At 39.0% G+C, this 12,953-nt stretch overlaps 2 protein-coding genes across 4 annotated transcripts in view; one reads left to right on the top strand and one right to left on the bottom strand.

The window, feature by feature from the left end:
• Nucleotides 1-11,326, bottom strand: part of Aagab (alpha and gamma adaptin binding protein) — a 54,781-nt gene extending 43,455 nt beyond the window's left edge. The window contains exon 1 of one of the 2 annotated variants that reach the window (XM_047541690.1): nt 11,181-11,326. In XM_047541690.1, coding sequence (XP_047397646.1) covers nt 11,181-11,253 — 73 coding nt within the window. In that variant the 5' untranslated portion in view covers nt 11,254-11,326. The remainder of the gene's footprint in view (nt 1-11,180) is intronic. The other variant, XM_047541689.1, reaches the window with a different exon arrangement.
• A 123-nt stretch (nt 11,327-11,449) lies between these two features.
• The window catches only part of Iqch (IQ motif containing H), a 212,340-nt gene continuing 210,836 nt past the window's right edge, over nt 11,450-12,953 (top strand). For both annotated transcript variants that reach the window (XM_047540480.1, XM_047540479.1), the window contains exon 1: nt 11,450-11,575. In XM_047540480.1, coding sequence (XP_047396436.1) covers nt 11,525-11,575 — 51 coding nt within the window. In that variant the 5' untranslated portion in view covers nt 11,450-11,524. The remainder of the gene's footprint in view (nt 11,576-12,953) is intronic.

Genomic DNA, 12,953 nt, shown 5'->3' with positions numbered 1-12,953 from the left:
AAATGCTTAACAAGTTTATTCTTTCTCAAATTAAAACAAAATCACCAAATGCTTGTGCACATGGCTAAGTTTCGAGATCAGCTCGTATAACTCACTCATTTCCCAGATAAGAAAACTGAGGGCCAAAAACAGAAGGCACTTGCTTTGAAGGAGAAGAGCCTAAAATCGGGTCATCAGCATCCTTTCCTACTGCACCACCACCGTACAATACTTAGCATCTGAGCTGGACCACACTCAAACATCTGTCACAGCCAGAACTAACCCTTAGAAACAAAGCATCCTCCGTCCTTTTAGGACCACTAAAAATAATATCCAAAATGAAGGTGCCATTACAATGAACCCTCAGGACAATTAACCCATGAGAAACTGATCATGGCATTCAGGTATTTATGTCAAAAGAGAGTTCCAGTGATTTTCAGGGCTTGCTGTGCTTTCTGTGGTTGCTGTTGCCATTCTGACTTCCTAGAGAAAACTGCTATGATCTCCCTTGCCCTTCATTGTACTGAATTTTGATTCATCCTCCCCAATACAGACAATTAAAAAACAGCTTCACTCCCCTCCTGATGGAGGTCAGCCTGGCTCATTCCCACTGTTGGCAGTCACCTGGTAGAGTTGTAAAACATAATTTTTTAAGAGGCAAACACCAGGTGATTAAATGCCAGGTCTCTTATTACACACTTGGTTTCACAGCTTAAAGTAGTTAATTTTTAGTGCTTTTATATAACAAGTTGCATTCGACCCAGTTTCAGTAGCAAGTATAGACCTTTCCCCCGGTTGTAAGTGCAAATATAAACCTCTTTCCCTATTTGAGAAACGATTCTTCAGCAGTCATCAATTATCCAGCATCTCCTATATGCCTTCTTGCTTCCTTGGTGAATTTATTTCCCCTATCATCCCACAGAATGTTATTGAAAAGAAACATACAAGGGATTTGAAGGGAGCTATATGCCAAAGCAACATTTCAGTTTAGTAAACCAACACCTCCCTCTCTTGCCCAACTTTGTCCTGCTGCCTGTTTACCCATATTCCTTCCAAGAGAGTGCCAATTTGGTAATAAGCAAATCAAAGAAGGGGCAGCTAAGCTTTCGAGTGTTCATATTCAATAAGAGGTGACACTCTTTCTATCATGAATAAGGAAGCACACTTAAGGTGAATTCTCCAAACCACCACCAATATCCATTTTTATGTGCATGCATGCATGAACACACACTCATCTCATCCCCTTATTTTATTACCCCTCCTTTGTCACTTCAGCACTTCAGCCAAAAATGACAAGTGCATTTTAAACTAAGCACACTGATACTGTGTTTTGTATTTTTCACATCTCTTTAGCTATAAAATAATTAAGAACACTTTTACTCCCAATAGAATTAATGTATACTTAACTAATCATGACCTTTGTAAAGAGAAGTTGTCCAGTGGTTAAATCATATTTCCTATGTCCTGAGGGAAGAGACAGCTGCCACCACAAATCAAGATGATCTTTCCAGAAACCAGCACTCTTCTGAGAATACAAAGTTAGTTTTATTCTTTCTCAAACTGAAACTGCCTTTACAGCCAAGCAGCACAATGTTCCACCCCTTACGAGTGTCTTTTATGGCATCCACTACCCTGAAGACCCAAAGTTGCTCTCCTTTCCCTCCATGAAGACAGCACTGATTAGAAGGGAAAAGGCCACAGAAAACAGCCAGCACAGGCCTGGGCTGAGAGAGACCTGCATGTGATTGCTGGCCCTCCACAAACCCTATGTCCCATCCCTCTAATGGAGACAAAACATTCCTCAAATGGTTGTGATTAAATGAAAATGTGTAAGAAAGGGCAGGCGCTGAGCGCAGAGGAGGGCCTCACAGTGAAGGTTCATTTCCTTCTTCCCTTCATTTGTTGATGCGTGACGGCACTCCTGACTTCAGGGTAGGTGAGGACCTCACTGAAGAGGGTTAGTAGGACACATTATAATTAAGAAAAAACCCTTCCTTCAAGCTGCTCTGGCCCCTCTCTTCCAGCCCTGACCACCCCCTAAAATATGCCTTCTCCAATTTTTCTTTTCCATTGTCAAGGCATAAACTGAGACAAAAGAAAAAGCAAGCAGGAAAATTATAGGAGGCAGTCCAGCCTGATGTCAGCTGAAGGGGGAAGTAGCCTTTATGAAAGAAAAGAACTGAATAAAATGTTATTCAGGGGAAAAAAAAAAACAAAACCCAGGGTTTTCATTAACCATTTAAGTAAAAAGTCTTTAATGGGTCCACACTACTGCAACCAGTTAGTTACTAGTTCATTGCCATAATTCTCACTTCCTGACAATGTTATAGAAGGGGGTTGTGGGGTTATACTGCTATGCCAAATGCTTTACAGCAGTTATTATAACCAATAGATGACTCCCACATACTAAAAGCAGGCCACGATGCTGCAATGTTAAGGGCCTGGGTAGCCTGCATTGGCATTTAAAGGTTAAACTGCAATGTTAGAAATAAAACTTAACACAAATGCCAGGAATTCCTATCTGGGAGTCCCCGAGTAACCATAACCCAGCCCCCATGTACAAGTACACACAGCGTTTTTTTTTCAGTCTGTGGGACAGGTCAAGAGCAGTATTGAGATGCTGGGGAAGAATAACTAGATTGAGGTAAAGCAGCACACCACTGACTTAACAATAGTAGAGAGATTCTGCTTTGCTTACAACACTTCATTACCTCTCTCTGACACACCCTTCTCTCTGGTCACATTTCCACATGCTCTTGGGCTTTTTATAACACAGTGGAAAAGTTTTAAAAGTTAAAGCAAAGGAAATCTAATCCGGTCCTTTTTCTTTTCTTCAAATTTACTTTCTCCCAATAGTCATCTGGGATTGGTCACCTCAGCTTCATTTTAAAAGAACTGTGTGTGCTTGCAAGCATGCATATCTGCTTGCCTTCTGGAGGATGTCACAACCCAAGGAGAAACACGCAAACAAGAACCTGAAGACACTGGTAGGAGAGAAAGAACACCAAGTAGTATTTTATGAGGGTCAAGCAGAAACTTTCGGCCTCTAAGGTTTACGGGCTGCCTGCAAAGATCACTTCAACTCCAGAGGCACAGGCCACTGATCCAATACTGACCCTATTTTTTTGGGAGAAGGAACATCTCTGAATTCTATTACTATTACTTATTCAAAATTGTAGTTCTGCATACACATCTAAAGCAGTGGTTCTCTGTGAGTACATGATTTTGCCCCCCACAAAACCATATGCCAACATTTGGAGTTTGGGGTGTTTTTTTTTTTTTTTTTTTTTTTTTTTTGGTTGTCACAAGTGGGGAGATCTACTCACATCTAAATGAATCGAAGAAGAAACTGCTGAACATTCTACCATACCAGGACAGCCCCATAGCTGACCCAAATGTCAACAGTGTGGAAGCTGAGGAACATTGATCTAAAGGAAAGAAACCTTGTGGAGTTGCCCTGACTTATCTGTGATACAAAATAAATATTCTGAAATGCAAAGTTAGCTTTATTCTTTCTTATAGAACTGGAACTAGTCATTAGGCTGGAACTATAACCTCCCCCCTGCATATAAAGAAGTCTTCCACTTGAACTGATAAAATCTATTTCTGATATAATCTATTTCCTGTCTTCTTTGATTATTAGCCATAAAAATTATTTGGCAATCTTAAGTGTTTCAAAAATAATCTATGAATGTTAAGTTTTCCAGAAAAATAACTGTATAAAATCTAAGTGGGACAACTGTGAGATGAAATATTGTTATATTCAAATGGTAATTTTTCATAACAAATCAACATCACACAATAAAACCTTACAAGAAATTTCAATATCCACTCAAAATGACAATATCTGGAGTAGACACTAATTTACTCCAAAAGAAAAGCATGTCCAAGATGAATTTTCCAAAACAGAGTAAGTTTAATGAAGAACATTTATGCTGTAGCCCCTGTACTCAAAGACTAAAAACACATTTGTTCACCTGGAAAAATGTCACAAAGCTAACAAATCCAAAGTCCCAGCCTCCCAAAACCTTCAAGAAGAGCAATATTATCGCTGGGCAACACACAAAGGATCATGGAAAAGAAAACATGCTAAGCCAGACTTTTGTCAAAATTAAAAACTTTTGCATTTTAAAACAAATGAAAGCCAAAATAAGAAACTGGAAAAAAATTCAAAAATTATAAATCCACAGGGACCTATAAGATATAAAGAACTCTTAGAAAAATAAGACAAAAAAATTTTATATGGGCAAAAATATTTAAATAGACCTTCCATCAAAAAAGATATGAATGGACTACATGCACAAAGAATAAATCTCAATGTCACTAGTTATTAGAGAAAAGCAAATCAAAACCACAGATACTTCACACTTACTAGAATAGCTGTAAGTGAAAATGCAGACAAAAACAAGTGTTATTGCAACCTTCAATACATTGCTGATGGAAATGTAAAATGGTACAACTCCTCTGAGAGACAGTTTGGCAGTTTCTTAAAATATTAAATATAAACTTACCATATTACCCAACAATTCCACTCCTTGGCATTTTCCCAAGAGATATGAAAACATATGTCTATACATAAAGTTGTACAAGAATGTTCACAACAGCATTATTCATAATAACCAGAAAGTAGAAACAGCCCAAATGTCCCTCAACTGTTGAATGGATAAACACAATGTGGTATAACATATCCATAAAATGGAATATGAAGTACATGCTATAATATGGATGAAACTCTAAAACATTATGTTAAAAGAAACTAGACACAAAAGACCACATATTATGTGATTCCACTTATATAAAATGTCCAGAGAAGGCAAAAAAGACAGAAAGCACTATAAAGACAGAAAGAACATTAATGGTGGCCTAGAGCTGAGGGTGGGAATGAAGAGAGAGACTGCAAATAGGCATAGGTTTCCTTCTGGGGTGATATAAATGTTCTAAAGTCACACTGTAACAGTGGTAGCACAACTCTGTAAACACATTCAGAAATCAATAAATTATAACTTAAAACAGGATTTAAATTGTACTCGCCATAAAAAACCATGGAAGTTGGGAGAAAATGCCCTCATTTTACTGACGATGTCAATGAGTGAGGTACTATTTCAGGTTCTCAGAACAATGCATGGTGCATGTAAAGACACTCAGTAAATCACTGTGGAATGAAGCTAACTTACTTAAAGTCAGATGAGTAAGAAAAGAACTCAGAGTGCAATCCACAGATACTCTTCTCCCCACAGAATTACCTGGCAGAATTCAGACAAATGGCAACTCTGTTCCATCAACATCACAGTGCTGCTTATCACCAAAAAACACATTTTTCTGCTCTGAGCAGACAGGACTTTAATCCAAGCATGGTGTTAGGGTTTAGATATAAGATGTCCTCAAAAGCTCATATGTGAGAAAATGCAAGAAAGTTCAAAGGTGAAATGATGGGGCCATGTGAGCCTTAACCCAATCAGTGTACTCATTCACCTGAATGGATTAACTGGGTGGTAACTGTAGGCAGGTGGGGTGTGGCTGGAGGAGGTGGGTCACTGGGGGTGTGCCTTTGGGGTACATATTTTTTCCATGGTGAGCAGAACTAGTTCCCTCTGCTTCCTGACTGTCATGCCCTGAGCTGTTTTCTTCCTTCACATCCTTCTGCCATAATGTGCTGTCTCACCTCTGGACCAGAGCAACAGAGTCAGCCATCTATAGACGGAAATCTCTGAAACGATGAGCGCCAAAAAAAATGTTTCCTCCTATGAAATTATTGTCAGGTCTTTTGGTCACAGCAGAAAAAAAAAAAAAAAAAAAACTGACTATACCACACGGTCACACTTCTCTCCACCTCCATGCAGAACCAGCCATCAGGTCTGCATGGAAAATTTAAACTCTAAATAAGTTGTTACTAAACCTAACACATTATAAAGGCTCTAAGAGTTTTACAACTGTCCTGGTCCTCCTTCACTTACGTCAATCTTGCTTCCTGAACAAGTATTAAAGCTGTATTAGTGGTATGTGTGTGCACGGGCTCCAACATAAATACCATGTCATGTCCAGGTTATCATTCTTGCCAAATTTAAAATAGTTTTCATACTTTAACCTTACGAAACTGATTTTATATCATATTTCATTATTTATTGTCATTATTTGTTGAGGGCAAAAAGCAGCAAGTTGTTCAAACCAAATGACCACTGCATACTTTCTAGATATTTTTCCTTTTGCCATAAAAAAAAAAAAAAAAAAAAAAATTAGATGGTCCAGAAATAAAGGTTTGAGTCTAGACATGTTCAGAACCTTCCGGGATGATACAATATTTTCTGTATCATAAATGGTTTTGTACAAAATGGCTGATACATAATGCAGTTCCACTGGTATTTCTCCTCCTCCTCTCTACCTTCCCCCAATTTACTGGAAGGACAATACTTTATAATTATCTCATTCATAAAAATATCTTTAAAAAATTGGCCAAAGCATAACATAAAAAGTCAAGTTCTCTACTCCTCAAGGAAGGAAACAAATGGGACACCAGTAGAGATGTTTTCATTTATTATTTAACTTATCACATTGCATCTGTGAAGCCTCAAACAACCATAAGAGGGTAAATATAAACTTATCTGGAGAGTTTTAAAAGTTCTTATTATAACAGTAAAATCTGCATTTTTTCCTATACCTATCTCTACATTGACTGTATACAGTTCAGGATGCCAAAAAGTTGGTCATATTTCATGTACATACAGAGGAGCTGGAAATGAATCTTGGCTCCCGACTTCAATGTGCTGAACAACTTTGGGAAACCACAGCTTCCCTGAGCTTTAATTTCACACTCATATACACACACAAACAGGCGCTGGAATGTAACATGGACATGTTTTTAAGTCCCTTTCGGTCTGGAGAGGGAATGAATTTGTATTTAAACTTTCCCTCCTCTGGTTGATGTCTTAATATCCACTTCTCTTTTAATAAACATAAAAATCTTAAGTCCTAGTGTTAATTGAAAATTTTAAATATATGAAGCAAAGAACTAAAAACAAAACAGTTCCTCTATCCCTATTACCGGTTAAACTCATTAATTTAGTGTGACCACCTACTGAATCATTCAGGATGACAACTCTAGATCCTTGTGGTAGACCTTGCTGGCCTGTTCTTTCTTTCATCTACCTTATAAGACTTGGACATACACAACTGAACCACACGCAGATCCTTCCCACAACAAAATGAACAACTTTGCTTAAGCAAAAAGTGTTACTTATTCCCAGAATACACCACAAGGCTCCACTCAAAATACCTCCAGAAGTGGCAGGAAAAATGCAAATTAGAAGACACAAACAGCCCTATTCTGCTGTTAGACAATGTTGGTTAAGTTGTATAACCTCTACCTTTTAAATGAGAATATTCTCCTGGGCTGGGGATACAGCTCAGTACTAGAGGGATTGCCTAGCATATGTGGTCAATCCCCAGCATCACATACATACATACATAAAATAAAGACTATTCTCCTCAGTAAAATACTTCAAGAACTTTTTGTAAATTTAGGAGTCTGACAGACCTAGAAACAAATTCTCAGTCTTGTAAAAAAAAGCATGTTTTCCAAAGAAGCAATGTTACAAATGATGGCTGGTTTTGTCTGTATAATTCTCCAAAACTTAATTTATCCATTGTATAATTAAATTATAATTATTTAATTATATAATTAAACTTTCTGATTATGCAGTTTTAGAAACCTGAGGACCAGAGGGTTGTTTCTATGGGTAAATGTTTCTGAATTCCAAAATCAAAAAGTTAATTTTTCTAATATACAAGTGAGGTTGTTTATATTTTCAAAAAATAAACACACAAAAAATTTAAGAATGCCAGAGTCAAGTGAAGAAGCATTATACAACCTAACATAAAAATATAAATTTTAACATAAAACATAAATATATTTTTAATATAAAAATATAAATATTTTTGAACACAATAACATAGAATTTTATATCTGGAACAATCCTTTATTTTTAATGTTAATCCTATACAGGAATGACTAATGTCTCTACTTTTGTTATCTTTTTTGTACCCGGAAATTGAACTCAGGGGCACTCGGTCACTGAGTCACATACCCAAATCCTGTTTGTATTTTATTTAGAGACAGGGTCTCACTGAGTTGCTTACTGCCTCACTTTTGCTACGGCTGGCTTTGAACTAGTGATCCTCCTGCCTCAGCCTCCTGAGTCGCTGGGATCACAGGCGTGGGCCACTGCACCCAGCAAAATGTCTCCACTTTGAGTTTACTTGATTGAGAAAATAAAAATCCAGATACTCCTAAAGATTATCAGGCATGTATAATGTTCTTTTAAAAACATATTTAATATATTAAATAATGCCTCTGGGCAAAGTTGTTTTTCCCCTCACTCAATCAGAATTAAGTTGACTTCAACCATTCCAAATGGTAACAAGAGGATATTTTGAAACTTTCTTTTAGGGGTTAAACCTATCATTTCTTACACCAAAGCCACCACCTTAAATTAAATAGTTTTGACTGCTAAGGATTTCATTCACACATTCCCGTTTATACAAATTCTGAATTTGAATATATAGCCCAGATATCACTACCTAAATACTTTGGGCAAGTCACCTCACATATCCAAGCCAGTTTCTTCATATTGTAAAATGGAGATAATGTGCCTTCACTGGAATACAAGGATCAAATTAAATGATGCAAAAACACATCCAGAAAGAGTACTGATATACACACACAGATGTTTGTTATTATTATAAGATCTTCAAATACCTACATTTTGCTAAAAGAAAAAATTTTGCTCCAGATGTTCTGGATGTTTGTTCAGATGTAGAAAGCAAACAGCCTATAGTTGCTGAGTTGGCAATGCATAGTTTAAAATCAAACAAATTTCCAGGAGCTCTCTAAAGTTCCTTCCATGGAAGAAGAGTAAGGTGTTAAAACTTACATATCAGTATTTTACATTTTCAGAGATGGAGTATACATTTCCAGTACATTCCTCTTGGGGGCAAGAATAGTATCTTGGTCATCATTTTGGCTATAGTAAATGGAACAGAGATTAGCTCTATGGTTTGGTTTGGTTTTGTTTTTCTTTGTTTTGTGGTACTAGGGATTGAATCCAGGAGTGCTCTACCACTGAGCTACATACCCAGTTCTTTTTACTTTTTATAGTGAGACAGGGTTTCACCAAGTTGACCAGGCTGGATTCCAACTTACAATCCCTCTGCCTTAGCCTCCTGAGTTGCTGGGATTACAGGTGTGCATCACTGCATGTAGCAGCTCTGCTTAATAACTATTTATCAGATTACACTTTTCCAGAAAAAAAGTAAAATGTGCATGAAATAAATGTGAGATGGAAAGAGCTCCAGTCCTGGAACAGAGACACTTGTTCTCACTCCATACATAACCTTGCACAAGCTCCTCAAGTGTCTTGAGCCTTCACTTTCTTTTAAAGGTCTACACTGTAAGGTAGTAAGTAATGTCTCTTTTAGTTGATATATGACATCTCACCACAATATTGCAAATAAGGCCTTGGAGTGACAAAAAGAAAAAAAAAAAAAAAAGTTTCTCCCAAAGTCCATACATGTACTTTATCCACAGCAGAAACCTACTAATTCTTACTTTAGGTATATTTTTAACAAACTTGGTTATTTGGTTATGAAATATCCCCCACTGTTGGTTAAAAGTGGTAAAATAGATCAGATGATCAGATGTTTAAAGGAAGAGAAATAGAGAACCTAAAAGCTTCCTCTTCCTGATGCACTACTTTCTCAAGTAATAGGACACTAACTATTCTTACTTTGTCACTACATTAACATTAATGAAAATTATTTCTTCATTCAAAAGTATGCATTGGAAAGAAGGCTTGAAATGCACAGAGATGTTCAGTCTTTGTGTTTGGATAATGAAACTTATAACTGACAATTTCTTTTTGCTCCATATACTAAATTTTACTACATGAGTATGCACTTGTTTTAAATAAAACCATAAAAGGGGTAAGAGTGGAGGAAGGAATACTGTTTAAAGGAAATGGCATGATTAGAGCACTTAGTTACCATTTAGTAAGTTCTATAATTAAATTTTTAACCTAGCAAGGAATTTTCTAAGTGATCACAATAATTAAATCATAATATTTGTGCTTGAGGGACAGCTTGCCTAATTTTGTCATTTGACAGATGTAGAGAAGAATCATAATTGTATGATGTATTATAGTTTACAAAGTGCTTTCAAAATGTGACATTACCTGTCTTCCAAAACATCTGTTAATATGCCCTATTCTAGGAATCAGGAAACTGAGGGTTAGAAAGATAAAATACCAATGCCTAGGATTTAGGAATGCTTGCAATACCAGCCTCTGGGGTAAAGCTCAATCTTGTGAAAATTATCCTCATTTTACAGATAGGAAAACAAGGGCAGAGGTTAGGTGACTTGCCCACAATTACATAGCTAAGAGTCAGTGCTGATTCAAAACCATACATATAAAAGAGAAATTCTGAGTTACACAAATTCAACTTCACAGAGCCCGTTAGTGATGGCCTATGATCCTGTTCTCAAACTTTCGCAACTACACTGATCTCCTGAACTAGGGTTTCGTTTAAAAGTTAGTTTGGGGAATAAGGTGTATCTCGGTGGTAGAGTGTGCTCAGCCTGGGCAAAGAGCGCGCACAATACACACAAAAAGTTGCTTAGTTTGACAACCACGTTGAGAATCCAGAGAGCAAAACAAGATATATTGAACTCCAAAACTAATGCTGGCGGGGAGTCCGCGCCTCAGGAGGAAGGCAAGGCAGTTAATTACTAAAAGTGGAGGGAGCAAGGCTAACAAGTCCTATGTACTTCTAATCAAGGATTCAGAGCAAACATCACTGTACCTCAGCAGAGGAGGAGCAACAAAAACCACAATATCAACAATTCTAGCACCTTACACTCGGGTAACTCAGCACAATTTGCAGGACACCTTCAGGTCCATCTCAATAGATGGGGTGGGAGGGCAGGGATTAGTCCCACTTTACAAGAAGCCACAAGGTAAGTAGCGTGGGTCGGATGGTCAGGACAGCTTAAGAGCAAAGGACAGACACCTGGGGAGACCCGGCACCTCCCCGCAGGGGAGGAGCCCAGGGCCCAAAGCGCCTACAAGGCCTAGCGCAAGGCCGCAGTCCTGGGGCAGTCGCCCCGCGAGGCTCGGGGCTTTGCAGGTCTGCTGAGGCGCCTCGCTACTTACGTTGGACCAGCCGGTCTCCGGTGAAGGTGGAGGAGCAGCTGGTGACTAGCGCACAAGGGATGCCCGCAGCCATAGCTGCACTCGCGAGCCGGTTCCGTCCGGGAGCCGCTTCCGCCTTGGGCTGCACCACTACCGCCGGCGCGCGGGGGAGGCGCACGGGGAAGAGCGCGTTCTTGGAATGGAGTGGCCGCCGACTCCACTCTTACTCCCCTTCCACTGCCGGCATAGGGCCGGCCGGGCTGCGCGTGGTGTTGCCATGGGGACGAGCGCCCCGCCCCCAGAGGAAGGTTTCTGCAGCTGGAGGCCGAGCCTCCGCAGGGAGGTAGCCCTCCCCAGCCCTAACCATGGCTCAGGGGTCTGAAAACTACGACCCCATCGGATCCATCTTAATCCAGGTGGGAACGACCCTCCCTTGGTTCCGCCCAGCTGAGACACTTCCGAACAAGGCCCAGCAGCGCCGATTCACAAGCTGCCACCCATTTGGGGCGCCGCCGCGAGTCCGCCCCCAAGGCGGAAGAGACTCACCAAAATGCCCACCCAGAGCCACCCCAGAGCCACCCCAGAGCCACCCCAGAGTCCTAACACGCCCCCTGTGCCCTACCCTGCAGCTTGGGCAGCACCACTACCGTCCTGCCTCTGGTAGAACCGTTCAACCCGAACCTACCTGTCCTTCAGAAAAATCCATCTTATACGGTGACACCGCTTAAAAAGTGTTATATTCTGAGAAATTTGAACCTGTGACTTAAAGGGTCGGAGGAGAGGCAAATTAGAGACATTGGGAAGTCATAAGAAATTTAAGGAGAATTGCAATATATAAACTGCTTTTCTTCAGTGTCTTAAATTAAATGTCTTTTGTTTAATAACACGAAGAAAAATATATTAAAGATAACTTAGATTGCAAATCAAATAAACGCTTCGAATATAGAAATGTGGCACGTTAAAAATGCATACTCAAATTTGAGAGTCACTATTTTAGATTGTGTGGTAAAATATAAATTCAAAGGTGATTTCAAAGAAAAATCACAATAATCAAAGCTAATGTATTAACCAGGTATCAATGGACCATTCTAAGTGCTGTATATACTTCAATTTATTTAACCTTGCAACAAGACTATCAGTTAAGTACTGTTATTATTATCTGCATGTTATGGAAAGGAAGCTGACCAAAGATGAGTACTGTGGGTAGGCTCATGTGCATGGAAAATGCAAGCACACCTCTCAAACCCTTTTTTTTTTTTTTTTTTTTTTTTTTTTGCGGGGGGGGGGGGGGGGGAGCGGCGGGTAGAGCTGGGATTTGAACCCAGGGCCTCTATGTATGTCAGGCGAGCACTTTACCACTGTGCCACACCCTCAGGCCTTCAAACCCTTTCTATACATATCCCTAGTATAAAAGAAAGTCTCCCCTTAACCCCTTTTTTGCATTTAAATCCTGCCTTTTCCACTGAGTTTTACCAACCCTTAGCTTTGTATATTTACAGACATATATTTGTATGTATGTATGTATTAAGCATGTACTGGTTAATGGTTAAGTATGAAGGCATGAGTCAGATGACCTGGAATTGAATAATTCTACCAGTTCATCAACTCTGTCATCTCACAGAGGTTTCTTGGCCTCTTTAAATATTAGATTCCCTCAAGTATAAAATGAAGACAATCTTACCTCCCTTCTAGGAGTCTTTTAATCCTTATAAGACTCCCTTGTAAGACTTCTAAAAGAGTCTTATGAGAATTAAAATATAGGATTGCATATAAAGTATAACAATAAATGTTATT

The sequence above is a fragment of the Sciurus carolinensis genome, chromosome 2, assembly GCF_902686445.1.
Source record: "Sciurus carolinensis chromosome 2, mSciCar1.2, whole genome shotgun sequence".
NCBI lineage: Eukaryota > Metazoa > Chordata > Mammalia > Rodentia > Sciuridae > Sciurus > Sciurus carolinensis.
The sequence above is the reverse complement of the archived record's forward strand: the minus strand, read 5'-3'. Positions and strand labels throughout refer to the sequence as shown.